The 20,012-nt window shown below is 59.5% G+C and overlaps 1 protein-coding gene across 1 annotated transcript; it reads left to right on the forward strand.

The window, feature by feature from the left end:
* Window positions 1–13,077: 13,077 nt before the first annotated feature.
* Window positions 13,078–19,528, forward strand: LRRC75B (leucine rich repeat containing 75B). The gene is made up of 4 exons (XM_024120875.2): window positions 13,078–13,254; window positions 15,771–15,899; window positions 17,459–17,574; window positions 18,933–19,528. The coding sequence occupies exons 1-4, from the start codon at window positions 13,078–13,080 to the stop codon at window positions 19,456–19,458; spliced, it is 948 nt and encodes a 315-aa protein (XP_023976643.1). The 3' UTR covers window positions 19,459–19,528.
* The last annotated feature ends 484 nt before the right edge of the window (window positions 19,529–20,012 follow it).

Raw genomic sequence — 20,012 nt, forward strand, 5'->3', positions numbered from 1 at the left:
ATGGCAGGAGTCTGCTGTCATGTCACGGCAACAAGGAGGCACAGGGACTCGGCCTATTGCCAGGTGACTAAAGTTCACACAGCCCTGGGAGGGCCCTGGAGGTGGGAGGTGCTGTCAGCAGTGACCCTTGGGGCCCCCTGGATGGTGGCAGCAGGCAAGGGGTGTGGCCCCAATGGGGAAGGCGAGGCGTGGCGACAGAGGCAAGGCATCCCTCCTCCAGGACTCAGGCCCCTCCGAAGGGTGGGTGTCCCCCACAGGCTTGCCCTGTCCTTGTTCAGAGTATCTGAACTCCAGGGCCAGACATGGTGTCCCAGAGATGGTTTCCGAGGCCGTGGAGCAGGGGTGTCACCAGCACCAGAGCAGAACCCAGACCTGAGAGGCTCACCACACCCCACAGCTGGACGGCAAGGGTACCTCCCTGGAGCACGGCCCAGGGCTTAAAGTCGGGAAGGTTCCACCACCTATCCAGGAACATTAGTGCCCCAGGCCCAAGGAACCACCTAAACAGCCTGGAAAGGCAGGGCCCAGAGACGGCCAGAGCGGGTCCAAGGTCACACAGCCCACCAGTGCACACCTGGCTAGCCCATACCTGCCCCAAGTTGCTGCATGTCCCTGCAGCCCACCAAGGAGTCCAGAGTCAGGTGCAGCTGCAGACCCGCCCCAGGGAACTTGGACACTGCCCCATCCCCCTTTGGCTTTCATCAGCCAAGGAGAAAGATCAGCCACTTCCTGAGTCATGCCTCCCTCCCCCACTCCCCAGCTCACTGTGCCGAAGCTGCCCAGGAGCCCCCATAGCCCTCATCTGTGACATCTAATCCGCAATAACCCCGCAAGGCTGCACCATTTGATAGGTAGAAGGAGACGTGGAGGGTGACCAGACGTTGCTGCCTGCCCTGGGTCACACAGCCAGAACAGGCCTGATCCTATCACTCAACTGCCCTTGGGTGGGCTTGGCATGGAACTGACCCAATGCACTACCATGAAATCCTCAACCAACATGACCCTGGGATGGGGGTGCCATGACAGCTCTTTCCCTAGACACCATCCCCTTCCCTGCAGACCAGAGTAACTAAGAAGATGGACAAGGCAGGATCCAGGGACCAAAGCCCAAGACCTGTCTCCGAGGACTGGACATCATCCAGGAACATCAGGGTATTTGGTCCTGCCTGAATGGCTGCATTGCAGATCAGTCGGCTGGGAGGAGTCTGCAGTGGAGAGCCACAGGGCTCTGTCTCAATGCCTGAGCCTGCTCAATGGTTTTCTCCCTGCCTGGGATGGCATGAGACATGGCAGAAGTGGCAGGAAGGTAAGAAGAAGGTCTGAGTGGGCAGAGGATGACCCAGACCCCACAGGTGACCTCAACGGGAAAACCCTGGGCTGAGGCAAGTTGGAGGAAGCCTAGCAGCAGCTGCAGGTTCTACGGAAGGGAGACAAGAGCGAAGGTGTCTCAAAGGCCATGTCAACTGAGGCATGACGTACAGAACAAAGAAAGCCCTTCCTCACGTATCAAGTGTGTCACATTCTGTCCCAGTCAGCCCCCATACCCACATGCAGAGAGGGGACCTGGGGGCAGTGGGTCTGGGCTGGAGGTCTCCTCCAGACCCCACGGCTCCTGTCCTAGGCACAAAAGGTGGTGAGTTCTCTGCCCCCAGGAATATGCAAGCCTCACCGAGCCAGAGATACTGGCCCTCCCATCAGCACCACCCCCTCCCAATGCACACACATACACACACACACACACACACATTTAAAAGGGCACTGTTATCCCAAACTAATTTAATTGGTGGAATGCACAGTAGAGGGTTTTTCCCATTTTGTTAAACAATTTTAGATACATGGTGCTTGAATTTGGTGTTTGACTGATGCCTACAAGAATAAAACTCTTCTGGTTCATGTTTTATTATATTAATATTAGAAACAAGAATTGATATAAAACTGGCACTGAATAATTCTGTTTTGCAGTTAGTTTCTGCATTTAAGAAACTGTTTTAGATTTAGTCACTGGCCCTGTACTTTAGGTATGCCGCCACCAGGTGGCGGCAGGGTGCCAGATATAAGCTCTGTACAGTAAGGAATATACATGCTTTCAAGTTCAAGTTAACAGCGCTTTGCTTGAGTTCAAAAAGAATTTGAGACCACAGATAGTCAATTTAACATAATATATCTCTTTATTAAAATACCTAAACTTAAATTCTAAATCAACCTTAAACATCTTTAAAGCAGATGTAAATCCTACAGAATCACCTATCTCATCTCTCTTCTCCCCGGCTTTGTATTATTATTATAATGGGTAGATTCTAACATTAATCTTGTATACTTACTTTGGTGATAAATTAACCTTTATGATTTACTCTGAGTGTTTATATTTACTGTCAATCTCTTCCATGGCAGCTTGTATGTCAGGCTTCAAAATTCTAAATAGTTTTCTGCTAACAAAAAGACCTCTTTGGCTTTCCTTTCATCTCAGGAGGTAGAGGCTTATCTTTTCAGTATGATCTCAGATCTTCTCCCAAGGAAGACCCAAAGCATTTCTCCACCTGGATAGCATGAAAAGTGTTGTATTTGCATTTTGTAGAGGACTTTTTCCTTTTCTATTTTCTACACTATAGAATAATCTGGGCTGGGATCTGGGGTGGGGTGGGCTCCTCCCAGGAGGAGCAGAGGCAGGAAAGGAGCAGGAGGGGCCGGAGGAACTCACATGCTCACCTAGTCCAGGGGTGGGGGGTGGGGGTGGCAGGGGTGGTGGGGGAGAGGGGGAGAGGCCTGCCGGGGGGGCACCTAGAATCCCTGTGTACGTCAGAGTAGGTGGAGAGCAGGCGGTCCTCAAAGAGAGGTCTAGCCTGGCAGGGAGGATGGCTGGAGGCTGCTGTCATGTCACGGCAACAAGGAGGCACAGGGACTCGGCCTATTGCCAGGTGACTAAAGTTCACACAGCCCTGGGAGGGCCCTGGAGGTGGGAGGTGCTGTCAGCAGTGACCCTTGGGGTCCCCTGGATGGTGGCAGCAGGCAAGGGGTGTGGCCCCAATGGGGAAGGCGAGGCGTGGCGACAGAGGCAAGGCATCCCTCCTCCAGGACTCAGGCCCCTCCGAAGGGTGGGTGTCCCCCACAGGCTTGCCCTGTCCTTGTTCAGAGTATCTGAACTCCAGGGCCAGACATGGTGTCCCAGAGATGGTTTCCGAGGCCGTGGAGCAGGGGTGTCACCAGCACCAGAGCAGAACCCAGACCTGAGAGGCTCACCACACCCCACAGCTGGACGGCAAGGGTACCTCCCTGGAGCACGGCCCAGGGCTTAAAGTCGGGAAGGTTCCACCACCTATCCAGGAACATTAGTGCCCCAGGCCCAAGGAACCACCTAAACAGCCTGGAAAGGCAGGGCCCAGAGACGGCCAGAGCGGGTCCAAGGTCACACAGCCCACCAGTGCACACCTGGCTAGCCCATACCTGCCCCAAGTTGCTGCATGTCCCTGCAGCCCACCAAGGAGTCCAGAGTCAGGTGCAGCTGCAGACCCGCCCCAGGGAACTTGGACACTGCCCCATCCCCCTTTGGCTTTCATCAGCCAAGGAGAAAGATCAGCCACTTCCTGAGTCATGCCTCCCTCCCCCACTCCCCAGCTCACTGTGCCGAAGCTGCCCAGGAGCCCCCATAGCCCTCATCTGTGACATCTAATCCGCAATAACCCCGCAAGGCTGCACCATTTGATAGGTAGAAGGAGATGTGGAGGGTGACCAGACGTTGCTGCCTGCCCTGGGTCACACAGCCAGAACAGGCCTGATCCTATCACTCAACTGCCCTTGGGTGGGCTTGGCATGGAACTGACCCAATGCACTACCATGAAATCCTCAACCAACATGACCCTGGGATGGGGGTGCCATGACAGCTCTTTCCCTAGACACCATCCCCTTCCCTGCAGACCAGAGTAACTAAGAAGATGGACAAGGCAGGATCCAGGGACCAAAGCCCAAGACCTGTCTCCGAGGACTGGACATCATCCAGGAACATCAGGGTATTTGGTCCTGCCTGAATGGCTGCATTGCAGATCAGTCGGCTGGGAGGAGTCTGCAGTGGAGAGCCACAGGGCTCTGTCTCAATGCCTGAGCCTGCTCAATGGTTTTCTCCCTGCCTGGGATGGCATGAGACATGGCAGAAGTGGCAGGAAGGTAAGAAGAAGGTCTGAGTGGGCAGAGGATGACCCAGACCCCACAGGTGACCTCAACGGGAAAACCCTGGGCTGAGGCAAGTTGGAGGAAGCCTAGCAGCAGCTGCAGGTTCTACGGAAGGGAGACAAGAGCGAAGGTGTCTCAAAGGCCATGTCAACTGAGGCATGACGTACAGAACAAAGAAAGCCCTTCCTCACGTATCAAGTGTGTCACATTCTGTCCCAGTCAGCCCCCATACCCACATGCAGAGAGGGGACCTGGGGGCAGTGGGTCTGGGCTGGAGGTCTCCTCCAGACCCCACGGCTCCTGTCCTAGGCACAAAAGGTGGTGAGTTCTCTGCCCCCAGGAATATGCACGCCTCACCGAGCCAGAGATACTGGCCCTCCCATCAGCACCACCCCCTCCCAATGCACACACATACACACACACACACCCATGCTGAATCTAGGCTGAGCGAGCATGTTCCAGGATGCAGCAGAGAAGAGAGCATGAAGAAGAGTGAGACAGAGCAGACAGCGTGGGGTTTCTCTGTTAATCCTCCAACCCCAGAGTCACAGGGGCAAAACTGGGCACAGCCCCAAACCCATTCACAGGCCGGAAGCCGAGGCTTAGGTAGAAGCGACTTGGCCCTGGAGGCACATGGATGGACAGGTAGGCACCCCTTCACCTTCCTTACCACCAATGCCCACAGTGAGGAGTGATGTCCCCTAGGTATGAGAACACAGCACTGGGCAGGAAGCTTACCGTGACCCAGACCGGATTTGGGATCTGTCTCCCTTGCCGCCCACCCTGGTGGAATAGGGTTGAGAATTAGAAATAGGCTCCTTCCCCAAGACTTCATAACCACTTCCTGCCAGAAACCTGTCGAAATAGCTATACATGCCTGCAATGACCACAAGGGGGCGGGCGCCCCTTGGAGTTGTGCAATCACCCCTTGTACCGGCCATGCCCCACCCCCACCATGAGAGCAAACCAGAGCCCGAGAGGAGCAGATGTGGCCCGAGGACACAGCGCCTCAGCCCCCATCGCCACTCGCCTCCACTCCAGACCTGCCACCCCAGTGACCCCACCACCACCCCAGGCTGCCCTATCCTTCTGGGCCTCAGTTTCTCCACACTGTCCTCCTCCCTCTCAATCCAAGAAGCCCACTTCCCCGCCCTCCTCCACCCACCCCACAACTGTAGCAGAGTCAGCCAGAAAGCCTTGTCAGGCAGCCTCAAACCCACTTACTGGAAAAGAAACAGAGGCTCCCAGCCCAGGCCCAGTCAGACCAAGGGCCTAAGGCTCTGCCCATCCATGCAACCCCTCTGCAGGATCCGTCCACACAAGCCCCACCCCCATCACCCTGAAGGGCAGCTCACTCCCATGACGCAGGTGTATAAACTGAGGCTCAGAGAGGACGGGGGACTCCTCCAGAGCACAGCCAGGACATAACAGAGCTGGGGTTGGAACCCAGTCCTCCAGATGCCCCTGAGAGGCCCCGAGCCTGAGCTTCCCAGTCCTACGATGTCCAGCAGCTCAGAGATGGTGAGCTGAGCTTCAGGGTCACATAGCACTGGGGTACAGCCAGACACCCATCCTGCCCCAGCTCACCTGGCTGCAAGGCTGGTCCTCCTTCTGTACTCCAGCACGGAGCAGAGTCCCCAGTGCCCAGCTCCTCCCCTCCCTCCCCCTGCTGGCCTGAGTGGGGGGAGGCTTTAAAGGCACAGGAACCTTTCCAGGTGGGGAGAGGACTGGTTCCTGGTCCTGTCCCTGGGGCTGTGTGACCTGGGACAGCAGGTAGCCTCTTCAAGCCCAGTGGGGTCCCAAACCCTGCATAAGAGACCTGAGCTTTGAGGCCTTCGGTAGGGCTACATGAGGTTGGGTTTCAGGCAGAGGCCAGTTAGGCCAAGGGTCCTCTGGGAGGAGGAGAACTCCTGGCCACGTACAATATCCAAAGAGGGGTCCCACAGTGCTGGGGCACAGCCAGATGCCTCCACCAACAGGGGTGGGTGTGTGAGCATCAGAGGCCCCACCAGGCCTGAGAAGCCTGATGTTTTCTCTAGAGTTCCTGGTCAGGGGATGCCCTCTCCCCCACCCCCGGGGCTGCAGATGTCCACAGGCTGTCACTCCAAGGACCCTGGTCACCGTCAACAGGACAGAAAGGAGTCACATGACCCAGGGAGCCTTTCCTCATCCCTCAACTTTCCGGGGTTGAGGAGGCAGGCTGATGGAGGATGGGGCCATCTGCTCATGCCCCGCCACCTGCTCCAGCCCAACAGGATGGGGTGGGTGCCCCCACAGGGCTGGCAGGCCCAAGCCTGCCCATTCTTCTGAGGTCCACACACAGCCTGCTGCTTACATGTATTCATCCATCATTCATTCATTCACTCACTCTCCCATCTGATCCTGGCCCATTCAGATTCTTCTCTCAAGGAGCCCCCAGCCAGACTGAAGATGGGATAGTATAGTCAACCAAGGAGGAAGAGGAGCCCAGGACCCCCAGGGAGGGGCAGAAACTATGGGGGGGGATCCAGACAGCACTGGGATTGGACTGTGGAGGCCAGCCAGGCAGAGGGAACAATTTGAGCCTGGGGCATCTCTGCAGCAGTGAGGGTACAAGGGAGACTCTTGACCGCCCTGACCCTTCCCGAGCCCTGAGGCATCAAAGCTGGAAAAGGAAGTGGCTGAGCTCAGACCCTGAAGGCCAGGCCAGTGCATCTGGACTTTGTGAGCCTGGGGAGGCTGGTGAATGTGCCACCGGGCTGGGTAACCCATTAACCCAGCTCACTCATTAAGACCCTGGTGGGTGGGTGACCATTAGCTCCTCAGCCATTCCGGGAGTCAGGCAGAGGGCAGGGGCCATGGGAAGAAGGGAGTGTTTATGGGGCGCTGGCTGAGCTTGGGTCTCTGTGTCCCTGCTCCTGGAGGAGCTCCCCTGGGTCAGGCTGGCCTCCAGCCAGGGGAGCTGCCAAGGCAGCCTGGGGGCCCCACCCCACCATCCCGAAGCCTTTCATCTGCTAATTACCCCTGCGGTGCTGGCACCAGCGACCTAGAGAGTTTTGGGGCCTTGGCCAGACAGGAGGCTCAGGCCCTGGACCAGTGGGCAGGGAGGCAGGCACCTGGCCCATCCCCCCCTCTGAGAAATGGGCCCACAGAGGCCTTGGAGGCCACTGTCCTGCTCTAACAGGCTCAGGTCTGCCCCACTTCTATGCCTGGAAAAACAAAGCACTGGTGGGGCAAGCAGGGTGCTCCTGGCACAGGAAACCTCAGCCTAAGTGGAAAAAGGACTTACCCAAAGCTACTTGGCAGGACAGCAACCCAGGAAACAGGGAAGGACCTGCAAACCACTTCCGGCCAGTGGTGCCCCACCCTGCTGTCAGGTCCTGGGAGTGGCTGTGTCTGAGTCCCTGGAAGTGCCAGGTGAGCCTGTGCCCCAGGTGGGCCACATCTGGCTGGTAGAGACACAACATCCTGGGGGCTCCCTGGTGGCCTAGTGGTTAGGAGTCCGGGCTTTCACTGCTGGGGCCTGGGTTCAATACCTGGTGGGGAACTGGGATCCCACAAGCCACGCGACTCGGCCAGAAAAAGACACAACATCCCAAAAAGCAGTTGGGAGCCTCACAGTGAGTGAGCCAGGCAGGCAGGTCCAGACGCAAGCAGCACCTAACCCATCCTCCAGAACTGCTGGGCCAGGATCTCAGGGCCCACCAGAAGTCAGGAAACCTAATATCATCCAAGACATTTTGTGTCCCCTAGTATCTGCACCAAGGAGACATCTGGTCAGTTGGCTGAACAAAAGTTCATCTTCATCAACTTGAGGACCACAGAATCTCAAAATGTTTGGCCTCTGAGCTCCCATCTCCATCACCCCAGAAAGGTCGGCTTGCACACCTGCCCTGACAGGGAACTCACTACCTCTAAGGACAGTGAGACTGGTTGGTTGGCAGGTTCTTCCCAATGTGAAGCCCCAATTTCCCTTCTTGGAATGCCTTCTGCACCTGCTTCAGGAGGACCTGGCCTAACACCCTGCCCACTGTCAGAGGCCACAGAGCAGGGCTCCCCACACCCTATGGCTATTTGGCCACCACCTCTCAGAGCCACACAGACCACACTGAAGGGATGGAAGGAGAACTCGGGCTTGGTGAAGGGGCTGGTGAGGCCCAGTGGTGGTGGGAAGTGAGCTCTGGCCAATTGCAGGCATAGGCAGAGAGCCCCCTGCGCCCCAGACACTCCCTGGCGCCCTTGTAGCGGTTCACCATCTCAGCACCCACCTTTGATGTGAGGACAGAGGCTGGAGCTCAGGCAAGTACATGGGCCTCCAGGGCTAGCAGCTTGTTAACACCTGGGAACTTCCGGCAGCAGAGCCAGTCTGGCACCTGGTGGACCAAGTCTAATTTCCAAACTCAGAGGCAGCACAACCAAGGGCATGGGCTCTACAGTCCCTAGGTTCAAGTTCAATCCCAGCCCTGATGGCCCAGGGTCTCCTCTTCCTGCCTTCAGTTTTCTATCTGGAGAGCAGGGATCATTAAAATAGTTGTTGGGCAGATGCACTGAGACGGCCATGCACAGGCTGCTGTGAGCACCATGACCTCCATGGTCCAGCACCCGGGCCTGCAGCTGCCTCTCCCTCCTGGATGAGCAGCTCAGAGGTCATAAGTGCCCCCTGCTGGCCGCCCCATCCTCCCTGCCTATGGCTCCCTGCATAGGTAGCATTTATCACATCACCTCATAATTATCTGCGGTGTCTGGGAGCTCCGGGGATGGGGGGTGGGAGGAAGGCTGCGTTTCGTCCACACCCCAGCCCCCAGCCCAGCACGTGGCTTGGTCTCCCGGAGAGCCGACATACTCCTATCTCCAGGTGGGGTGGGGGGCGGGTGCAACGCCCAAGCCCACCTGTCCACGGCTGCCATCCCCCACCCCGTGACCCTGCACAGGGCTAAGTGGATGCACAGTTCCGCTAATGCCAAAACTGCCCCACACTCTCCATGCACACCCTGCTCAGCCTGCCTGGGCTTGTAGAAGCCCTGCCCCCACCCCCTTTTTCAGCATCTCTTTGGCCCCCTTCACTGAAACATCCTGTTGGCTGATGTTTCAGACGCCTTGGGTTAACCAACAAGCTGGAACCTGAGCTAGGCAGCTACCCTCCCAGACCTCCACCGGCCATGTTAGCCAGGGCCTAGCCCTGGACAGCAGCCCCTACCTCTACACCCCCTCCCACTTGCCACACCTGACCCCCAGCCCCCCGCACCGCCCCCTCTCACCTGGCAACTTCGCAGGGTCCCCAGCCGCTCTACTACTTCATCCCCAGTGCTCTGAGCACATCCCTTCCCCGCTGAAAAACCCTTCAAAGGTTCACGTGACCCTCCAGATAAATTCCTGTCAGCTGGGGCCCGCCCCTTCCTCTGTGTGATTCACCCACTGCCCTACTGCTGGGGCTCTTCCATCAGGCCCCAACCTCAAAGCCACCGCCTCCTCATTGAAGCCCTCCTCTGTCTCCTAGTCTGATGTCTTCCTCGGCTCCCGCAGTGTCTGGGACCCCCATCACAGCTCCCCACCTCTGCTGTTCCTTTAACCTCCTGCGTCTTGTCTCTGAAGCATCCACAGGGCCCAGTGATCATCACTAAATGTAAGTATAATGGCTGTCAGGTGGCTGGGTGGATTCGGCATGAAGCCACGGAAGATTGATTAGAGTCTACACATGCCACGTGCATGTGTGCTGGACGCTTTCTTTGCTGCGTCTAATCCTACACCTTTGCCAGATGGGCATTCTATTTTCCCCATTTTACAGAGGAGGAAACAGTTTTGCAGAAGCTACTGTAGTGGGCTGAATAGTTTCCCCCCAAATCCACATCCATCTGGGAGCTCTGAATGGGACCCTATTTGGAAATAGAGTCTTTGCAGAAGTCATTAGTTAAGATGAGATCATCCTGGGTTAAGGTAGGCTCTAAATTCAATAAGGTAGGCTCCCTGTAAGAAGGGAGACACACAGACACAGTGAAGGAGGCCTTGTGGCCATGGAGGCAGAGATTGCAGTGAAGCAGCTACAAGCCAAGGAAGGCCGAGGACTGCTGGCCATCGCCAGAAGCTGGCGACAGGCAAAGAAAGATGATTCCCTAGCACCTTCAGAGATCACAGCCCCGCCAACACCTTGATTTCAGACTTCTGGCCTCCAGAACTGGGAGAGAATACATTTCTGTCGTTTTAAGCCATTACCAAGTTTGTGGTAATTTGTTATGACAGCCACAGAAAACTAATACCACTAACTACCTTGCCCATGTTTATATACCCCAAAAGGGTGCAGGTCCAGGGGATTAGGAGCTGGGGCCTGAGCCTATACCTATGACCCCTGTGGTGACTCCTAGCCCTGCAGGAAGCTCACAACCTATTCCTTAGAGCCAGATCCAGGGGAAACTGCCTCCATAGACTGTCTGTCTGCTTCCTTCCTCCTTGTGAGTTCCGAATCCATCCTGCATCCTTCTTTGCAGTGGCTGCCAGGAGGCTCAGTGGCACCTGGCTCCTTGCTGAGGTACCATCAGCCCTGGGCTGCCCTTCCTCCTCCTGGGCTTGAAATATCCCACTGGGTGGGTAGAGAAGACGCCCGAAGGTGGGACAGGTCCAGCTGCAGCGCCAGCCACAGCCCTCCACCCCACCTGCTGTGTCATCAGGACCCTGCTTCCCTGTCATTCCACCTGGGCCACCAGCTGTCAGTGCTACTTGTCTCCTGGAAGTTCCCACTTGGGGCCCAAGATGCCCCCAGCAGGGCCTGGGGTCCGTCCACCTGACTCTCTGGCTCCCCAACCTCCCACCTCGCTGGCTCTCAGGGGTGGTAAGGCTGCCCCAAGAACCCCTGAACCTCCACATCAGCCCTGGGGGCTGAGAGGGCAACACCACAGCCCCCCACCCACGGGGTCTCCCCAAACACAGCTCAGCTGCCCAGGGCAACTCCAGGGAGAGGGGCCAGCAGGCTTTAGTTAAGCATACATGGAGGCCAGCCAGTGGGGGGACAATGCTCCCACTCCCGAGGGCACAGCTCTGTCTCTGGGGTCCCCTGTCTCAATCAGGTTAGGCCAGAAAGAGTCAACCTTGCCACCCCCCACAGGAGGCTGAGGGAGGCCCATGCAGGGATTTGGGCCCAGATGCCACCCCTCCCTCCTTTCCTGGAAAATGTTCTCCAGGAATCTCTCAGCCAAGGACACAGAGGGTGGGGCAGGGGGTGAGGGGTGGGGCTGGGGAGCAGTTCTCCACTTTCCATGGGACTCCAAGCTCTGGGCATACCCCCTCTGCCACTGCCTGATGGTCCCCCTTCATGACATCCAGGCTCAGCCCTCCCTTGCCTCCCCCCCCCCCCCCCCCCCCCCCCCCCCCCCCCCCCCCCCCCGCCACCTCAGCCTTCTCGCTTTTGAGGGGACAATGTCCAGACCTGGCTCAGCCTCTGGAAGGATATGGTCACGATCTGGGAATCATCCCAGCTCTGGCTCCAGCCCTGAGATTGGGGTGGGGGAGGTCTTACCAGCCTGCCAGCTCTGGGTAGGGGTCTGCGAGGCCCCTGGGGCAATGGGGCTGCTGCTGAAGTCTCTGGCCCAGTTTAGTGACAGCAGCACCTTGGACCCGGAGGAAGGCAGGCCGGGCAGTCATGCAGGTTTGCCAGGGAGGAAACCTGTGGTGCCAAGGTGGCCCCAGGACAAAGCTGGCTACATAGCAGTGAAGGGAGGTGTCTGGGTCCAGTCGCAGATGGCAGGAAAGAAGGGGGTCCAGGATAGGAAGGCCCCAGGAACAGGCCCAATGGGGGCACCCAAGCAGGCTACAACAAGGGCTGGGGTTCAGTGGGCGGTCAGGCCCTCTGCCTTGTCTCAGGGGCTCAGCCCTAGGGCACCACAGAGCCCAGCACTCTGTCTTGGACACAGTCCTGGGGGGGGCAATTCTTAACTCAGAAAAAGGAGCCTAACCCTGCCCTCACTTACCACAGGCCTTCGGACAGCCTCCCCTCCCCCTATCGCTGTCCATGCTCAAGCCCCTGCACCCGTGCCCAGCTACACTGTCCTCCCAGGCTGGACACACCCTCCTTGCTGTGGAGGTCAGGGTCTGGAGCCTAGTGCCCCAAATGCCCCCTACCCTGGGAATGTGAGGGGCCCAGAGTTGGGTGGGGGGGGTGCTATAAGGGGCAGCAAGCCTCCAACAAAGACCCCTCCAGCTAGTGGGTTCCTGGCTCAAACCTGGTCCCTGGAGTAGCCAGCCCCCACCCCACACACTTTCCCCACTTCTGTCACAGGGAAGACTGAAGCAGGGGCAGGTGCCGCTGGCCTGCTGCCAGCCTGACCAGAGCCAGGCTGAGATGGTTAACCAGCATCCCCCATCCCATTTATCTCCCAGGTGGCTGGCAGAGGAGGCCGGCCTGCCCAAGTCTGCCCCCAGCCAAGCAGGGAGGGGTGATAAACATTTGTCAACTCAGAAGTGTCCACGCAAGGTGGACAGGTCAGATGCTACAACTGCTCGCTGCGGTTGGGGCGGGGGAGATTCTGAAAGCAGGCGCTGGCACTGTCTAAAGCTGGCAAACGGCAGCGGAACCCCCACCCACCCCGCCCTGACTCCAAGTCCAGTGCTCTTCGCCCCGCCAAAGCGACTGTTCCACAATCAGCACGGGGGCCCGGAGGCTTTAAAGGCGCCGAGCGCCACCTCGTCCCGGCGGCTCCAGTTCCTGGCGACAGGGCTCGAGCCAGGTCTAGCGCGGGCGAGGGCCTCCTCCAGCAACACCCCCAAACCGAGTGTGGGAGCTCCGGGGCCCCCAGCAGGAACCCTCCTCCCTTCCTCCCCTTCGGCCCGGCCGGGGCGCGCAGCCTTGGATCCCGCGCTCCCCGTCCGGAGCATCCCGGGCGGGGCCAGGGGCGGGGCGCAAGCGGCCCTGCCTCCTGCCGGCTCGGCGCCCGCCGCGCGGCGGCCATGGGGGCGCGGCTGGGCTGGCGGGCCGGGACCGAAGCGGGCTCGGAGGCTGGGGCGGCGGCGGGGTGCGGGCCGGCGCCCTATGAGCGCCGGGTGCGCTGGCTCCGCGAGATCCAGTCCACGCTCCGCGAGCGGCGGCCGGAGCGCGCCCGGCAGCTGCTGCGCCTCCTGCGCCAGGTGAGAGAAGCAGCCAAGCAGCCGGCCGGCCGACCGGGGCTGGAGGCCGAGGAGGGTCCGGAAGGAGATGCGGAGCTGGCCTCGGGCGCGCGGGCCGGGCGGGTTCCGAGGGGAGGGGATGACTGGCTTCAGGGGGTGGGGGTCTTGTCTGGGCCGGAGGGCGAGGGAGGGAAGGCAGTCAGCTAGAGTTGTGGGGTCGGGGGGACTGTGAGTGTGGAGGGGGTCCCATGACTGTACGCGTCTCTGGGGTTTGAGGTCAGTTGTGGGTGTTGAGGGTGCTCCCAAGCCTGGAGCTATGAGTCCACATTCAGGCCCTGCCAAGAAAGGAGGGCGGCTGGGAAGAGGGCAGGTGGGGGTGAATCATCTTGTATTGAGGGGCAATGGGAAGAGGATGGTTCCCCCCTCCAGGGTGAAGGGAGGCGCTGCACTGGACTCCGGAGCAAGGACCTGGGGAAGCGACAGTCCAGCTGGTCAGTGGGTGCAACCTCTCCATGTCAGCTCAGACAAAGCCACAGCACACAATGCCCATCCTCCTAACAGGCAGCTCTCGCCCATTGAGTACACACACCTGGCATCTGTACATCACAACATCACATCACGACGGGCGGGGGCTCTGGTTCCACATACACCAGGTACCTGAGTCCCATATCCCTAGCCCTGGGTTGCCTCAAGAGACATGGGTTCTGATCCCAGCATCACCACTGAGCAAGCCACGCCTCTCTCTGCCCACATCCCTATACCCTGCAGCAGCTGCCACCACAATCTGCCCCATCCTGTAAGCCGAAATCAGCTGTGCCGGTGGTCTTTGACCTGCAGGTGGATGATTGGGAAACTGAGGCTTGGAGAAAAGCAGTGAGCCTAGGGCCACAGAGCAAATTGGGGGCCAGCCAAGGCCAGAGCTCACCCTCCAGTCTCCCAGCTCTGCTCCTCCTGGTGCACTGGGTTTCCTTTCTCTGGGCTCAGCAGGCTGGAAAGGTGGGGCTGGCCCTTTAAGAGGAACTGTCCACATCAGCAGAAGGCAGGCTGCGGTCTGGGACCCTCACTGGGTCAGCCCAGGCTCACCAGCCATCCTTCCCTTCTACTGGATCCTTCCTAGCTGTCATCTCCAACTTGAGCCGTGTTTAAAATGCAAACAACAGAGCAGCACAAATCAACCAGAGACTATTCAGAGGCACGATCTCTGTCCAGCATGGCGTCTGCAGCCCAAGGCACCAGCTGGAAATTTTAGCTGGGGAACGAGCTAGGTTGCCCACTGGTGTCCCAAAGGTTGGAATTTGAGGCCCAGTGAGGGGCCTGTCCTGCCCCATAACCTTCAGGGACTCTGCAGTTATGGACCTTGGTCATTCTGGCCTGGCCTGGCCTCCTGTGCCCTGGGCTTATACACAGAACATGTTACTCTCTGGCTCGGGGAGGGCCTACATGGGGTCTCGAGGCCCCTCCTGGCTGTGCCTGTCCCATCAGCTTGTCGGCATATCCTCTAAACAGACCCTCTAAAAGGCACCACACCAGGCCTATGGGAATAACAGGAGGAAGAGGCCAAGGGGTGAAGGCAGGAAGGCCAGGGCAGGCCAGGGACCTGAAGGTGGGATCTGTGTGAGGGGTGGGAGGCTTGGAGGCTGGACAGGAAGGCTGGTGGGCGAGAGAGGGTGTGAAGGCCAGGCCATGGGGAGTTCTGAGGCTGCAGGCTGTGTGCGAGTCTCTGCCATCACACAACCTTGAGAGCATTTGGTTTCCACTGAAGGGGTTACGGGGTCAAGTGTGTGTTTCATAGAGCTGGCTCTGGCAGCATTAGGGTGGACTGGAAGGGTATCAGGAGGCCGGGAGCCCCGGGAGGAGGCTGTGAGGGGATGAGGCCTGAAGCTCCTTGAGCAGTGGGTTGGGGTGGGGAGAGCTGGGCAGAGGAGGGATGAGGGAAGAGTGCGGGGTGATTCCTAGGCTCTGGCCCAAGTGTCTGGGAAGATGGGATGGTGGCACCCTTTAATGAGCTGGGGCACAGGAGGCGAGACACACCCAGTCTGAGTTGCCTTTGGGTCGTATGAGCTGAAAGAGAGAGAGTTCCACCCTGACAGGAAGGGTCTGGACCCGTCAGCAAAGAGGTGGCGGCCATAGCTCAGGAGAGCTTGGGGATAGGTGGATAGAGGCAGGGGGCCCAAAGGGAATGAGGAGGGCAGGGGCATTTGGGGATCATCAAGGAGCCCCCAGAGAATCCCCCAGACAAGCCCAATCCCAGAGGAGCCAGGGGGTCTCAGCAGAACGTTTCACCTTCAGGGAACCAGTCTAAGGGTTCCCAGACCCACTTACCGCCTCCCTGAGGCCCCCAATGCACCGACCCTCTGCTCATCCAAAGGGTCCACCTGCCCCGGACAGTTGGCTCATTGCCACTGTGGGGAGGGCTCCAGCAAGCCTCAGGGGGGAAATGGAGAGAGGGGAACGGATGTGAGAGCCTCTGGCTGGCTGGGATGGGGGCTAAGGGAGGGAGGCCTCGACCCCCGGCTCACTCCACTCTCTACCTGCAGGACCTGGGCCTCGAGGGGACCCTCCTCACAGACATCCTCTACAGGAATGTGGCCTTCCTGAATCTGGTGGACCCCATCTCCCATGACCTGCTTGTGAACCTGGCCCGGGACCTGCAGTGCCCCAAGTCGGTGAGGCACAGGCCCCAGGCTGGGTAGTGTGGTTGACAGGCCAGAAGAGCCCAGAGCTGGGAGCTAGGATCTGGGCCCTCACCTGGTCTGCTGCGTGGCCTTAGGCGGGTCACTGTCCCTCTCTGGGACCTGATGCCAGTTTCAGTGTATGAGGCTGGCCAGCAGCTGGAGCACATGGGAACTCTGCTTTCCCAGCCCTGGAAAGTCATCTGTTGGGTAGACCCGTTTCCTCTTTTTTTTTTTTTTGGCCGTGCAGCACAGCATCCAGTCTTTTAGTTCCCCGACCAGGGATTAAACCTGTGGCCCCTGCAGTGGAAGCACGGAGCCCTAACCACTGGACCACCAGGGAATTCCCTAGACCCGTTTCCTGAATTTCAGCACTGTGCACCAGGCCCTGCGACCCAGGCAGGTAGTCGTATGGGGACCCTTCGGGATACAGGACATTCTGACAAATCCATTGATGGAACCAGGCTCCCAGCCCCTGAGTCCCAGAGCCAGAAGAGAGCGCCCTTGGCTGGAACTCCACATGTCCACATGTTCCCACTGCGTCCGACAGCAACTCAAGCCACAAGCAAATCCCTCCTCGTGTTGAGCTGCACCTGCAGCCTCGACTCCCTTCCTGCCACCGTGTCTGCCCAGAACACCTGTCCCCACCTGCTATGTCGGCACCTGCGGACGTCCTGCCATAAGCATGGAAGGTGCCGCACTCCTGACACAGCCTGTGGCTGGCCCCCAGCCCCCGGCCCTTTGTCACAGTGAGCCCCCGTGTGAAACAGGAATGCCCACTCTCGGCCCTGCCAGCTCTGAACTGCCACGTCCAGGTGCACTTGTCACTGAGGGGTCTCTGAGGCTAGCCTAGAGCCATCACAGTGACCCCTGGGGCTTGCTGCCACTGTGTGTGCCCGCTGTTAACAGAGGGACTGGATAAAAGAATGTGCTGGGTGGTGGAGCGTGCTTAGAGCCAGCTTGTGGAAAGCAGTCCACCCCGTATCCTGCCTGAGCTGGGCCTCTGCAAGGGCCCACTTGGGAGCCAGAGAGAGCCAGGTGGTGGTGCTGGAAAATGGTAACCCTCCCCGCTGGCAGCCCAGACCCAGGCCCCACGGGTGCGGTCTCGCATGGAGAGTGAGAGGAAGAAGAGCGTGCTGACCTGGCTTGTTCCTATTCCCTGGGGGTGGCGTCAGTGGAGCAGGGCTCCCTGGAGAGGCCTGGTCCTGCCTCCCCCTGTGGTGAGTCCCAGGGGGGCACCGAGGGTAGACAGGGAGCCAGCGGCTGATAGCCCGAGACTCTGGCCCAGGGCCTGAGGACAGGGAACAAGGGCCCATTGTCTGGGCTTCCTCCCGCCAGGCACCACGGGCCTCGGACCAGCCTGTCCAGCTTCCAGTGGGCAGCCTCCCCTGGCTCTGTGCCAGGCCACGGGGCAGTGGGGCGGGAGTGGAGGGGGAAAGCCAGTGGGTGGCTCAGTGATCCGTGATGAATGGCTGTGCGCATGCACACACTTGGGTCCCCAAGGCCCGGGGGCGCACAGGGCTCCGCCTCCCCTGACAGCGCTGCCCCTGCAGGACTATGAGCTCTGGAAGTCCTCGGACAAGACCTGCCGACAGCTCATCTACCACCTCACCCCTCACTCCAAGCGGCATCAGGGGTCCAGCCTGCCCCGAAGGAAGACCCAAAGCCGGTAAGGGAGCCCAGACACAGCCCAGCCGCCTGGCCCCTGGGGGTCCCTTCCCAGGCCTCCGTCAACAAGAGCTGGGGCCTGAAATCCCACCCTGCAGGCCCTCACCCTTGGCTGCATCACAGCCCGTCACTGGCCAGTGGCAATGGAGGCGGACGCTCCCCAAGGCCAGCTCCTCTCCATGTGACTGCCTCCTGCCATCTGCCTGTCCCTCAATGCCCCGCCTGTCACAGGGCCTGGCCCCCCTGGGGGCCTCAGCTGGAGTCAGCAGAGTCCCCAGGACAGGCTGGGAGGGAGGTGGAGTCTGGGTCATGATTCCCATTTTCCAGGGAAGGAAACTGAGGCCAGGGGAGGCAGAGTGTCTTGCCCAAGGCCACACTGCCCTGCTTCCTGAAGCCCTTTGGGGACTCTTTGCCAGGCTGCCTGAAGCTGAGGCCTCCAAGGCCAGCCCAGCAGCTCACTCTGCAACGGGGTCCCCCTTAGTCACTCCATCACAACCTCGTGACCACAGACTCAGCCTGGGAACAGGCCACTGGCACCTGGGCCCTGGTGCTCTCCCCTGCTTGCCCCCCAGCCTCCTGCCCCCTCCCTCAGGCCTGGTGGCCCATGCTGAGCCTGGAGCCCATGGGGTTGTTCCCTGCCTTGGCAGGTGAGGGCCCTGGAGGTGTTCCCACTGCTGTCAGACCCCAGGCAGGCCCATGTTCAAATGACAGGAGAGAACTAGAGGGGGTTCTGGGGGCAGTGGGGGACCCTCCTCAGTCTCTAAACCTCCCTTGCAGCTTAGGACACAGGGAGCCCTCCCCTAGGGCAGATCCTACCCACATCCCCCAACATGGCCCTCTTGCTTACCCTGGGCCTGATCGCACATCTATCCTTATTCCAAAAGGGTCAACCTTAGAGGAGGCACGTGGAAAAAAACATGGGCTCAGGGGTCAGAACACCCCGATTTGGAGACCTGGCTCCCCCTTAGTGGTGTGTGACCGTGGAAGGGTCATGTCACCCCTCCAAGCACCCGTTTGCTCCTCTGCAGAATAGGATAATCATTCCCACCCCACTGAGTTGGCATAAAAATAAGAGACAACAGATGTAACAGGTGTGGTGATGCAAGCACACAGAGGGTTTTTATAACAGCTCATGGAGCCTTAACGCAAGTGCATCTAATCCTCACAGCCAGGTCGCCTCTTAACCAAAGGGGACTAAGGCTCAGAGCGATTCAGAGCATTGCCCGTGGCCACTCATCTAGGAAGTGGCCATCTGCAGGCCCTGGGCCTTGCTGCCCTGTGCTGCCCTGACGGAGGGGTCACTGTCTGAGGCAGGTGGGGCCCTTGCTCAGTCCCTCCCCACCCTCGACCCTCCCGCAGCCTCAAGAGCAACCTCCAGAAGACTCTGCCAGCGGGGGAGACTGTGAACCTGTCGGGGATACCACTGTCGGTGAGGGACGTGCAGCATATCATGCACTACCTGGGCAGCCAGGGCACCAGGCTGTCAGTGCTAGACCTGAGCTTCACGGGGCTGAGTGACAAGCTGCTGCACCGGCTGCTGCCCAGCCTCTGGACGCTGCCCCGCCTCACCCAGCTTCTGCTCAACGGCAACCGGCTGACGCGGGCTGCCGCCCGTGAGCTCACTGAGGCCATCAAGGACACCACCAAGTTCCCGGTGCTGGCCTGGGTGGACCTGGGCAACAACGTGGATGTGGCCTCCCTGCCCCAGCCCCTGCTGGTTGGCCTGCGCCGGCGGCTAAGCCAGCGCACCTCGCTGCCCACCATCTACGAGAGCCTGGACCCAGAGCCTGAGGGTGGCGTGGCGGAGGCCACAGCCCTTGCCTCCACCTGGGGCTCTGCAGCTGCTGGGCCAGGGCCCGAGCCCCAGGCCTGCTGCACCAGGTGACCCGCCGCCCACCCTGGCTCCTGCTTCCTGACTGGCAACGCACCCGAGCACATGGGAGGGGGTGATGGAGGCGGAGTTACCCCCCAGGACCCGGATCCAGTGCACAGAGGAGGATGGGCTCATTGGAGACTGGATGGTCGGTCCAGGCTGGAGTCTCAGCCTTCCCTCAGCAGGAGGGGCCCGGCACCTACTGTGCAGACCCCACAATAAAGGCTGATGCCACCTCCACCTCAGCCTTTCTGCACTGTGGGCCTCAGGGCCACTGAGCACCAGCCCTGCGGCTGGGTTTGGGAGAAGGGGTGGCTGGGACTCAGGGGCCCTGCCTGCCCAAAAGGGAGGGACGAAGCTCACACTAATCTCCCCTGGGTGCTCCCTGGGCAGGGTTCCCATGGAAACCAAAGAAGGGGGGAGGGTCCGTCTGTGGTCAGGTAGTTAGAGGAGGCCTCCAGAGACCTGGCAGTCACGTCTGGGCAGTGCTTGGGCACTTTGAGTAAGGAGCTGGGGAGGAGCAGGTTGGGAGCCCAGAGAGGAACGCAGGCCGCTGACCTCCCCAC

Source organism: Physeter macrocephalus, chromosome 19 (assembly GCF_002837175.3).
Source record: "Physeter macrocephalus isolate SW-GA chromosome 19, ASM283717v5, whole genome shotgun sequence".
In the NCBI taxonomy this organism is placed as follows: domain Eukaryota; kingdom Metazoa; phylum Chordata; class Mammalia; order Artiodactyla; family Physeteridae; genus Physeter; species Physeter macrocephalus.

What these genes read in the sequence shown, in the direction of transcription:
- LRRC75B (XM_024120875.2), top strand. Translation starts at nt 13,078, where the DNA reads ATGGGGGCGCGGCTGGGCTGGCGGGCCGGGACCGAAGCGGGCTCGGAG. An exon ending in TGCTGCGCCTCCTGCGCCAG is followed by an intron (nt 13,255 to 15,770) that starts GTGAGAGAAGCA and finishes CTCTACCTGCAG; the next exon opens with GACCTGGGCCTCGAGGGGAC. An exon ending in ACCTGCAGTGCCCCAAGTCG is followed by an intron (nt 15,900 to 17,458) that starts GTGAGGCACAGG and finishes CTGCCCCTGCAG; the next exon opens with GACTATGAGCTCTGGAAGTC.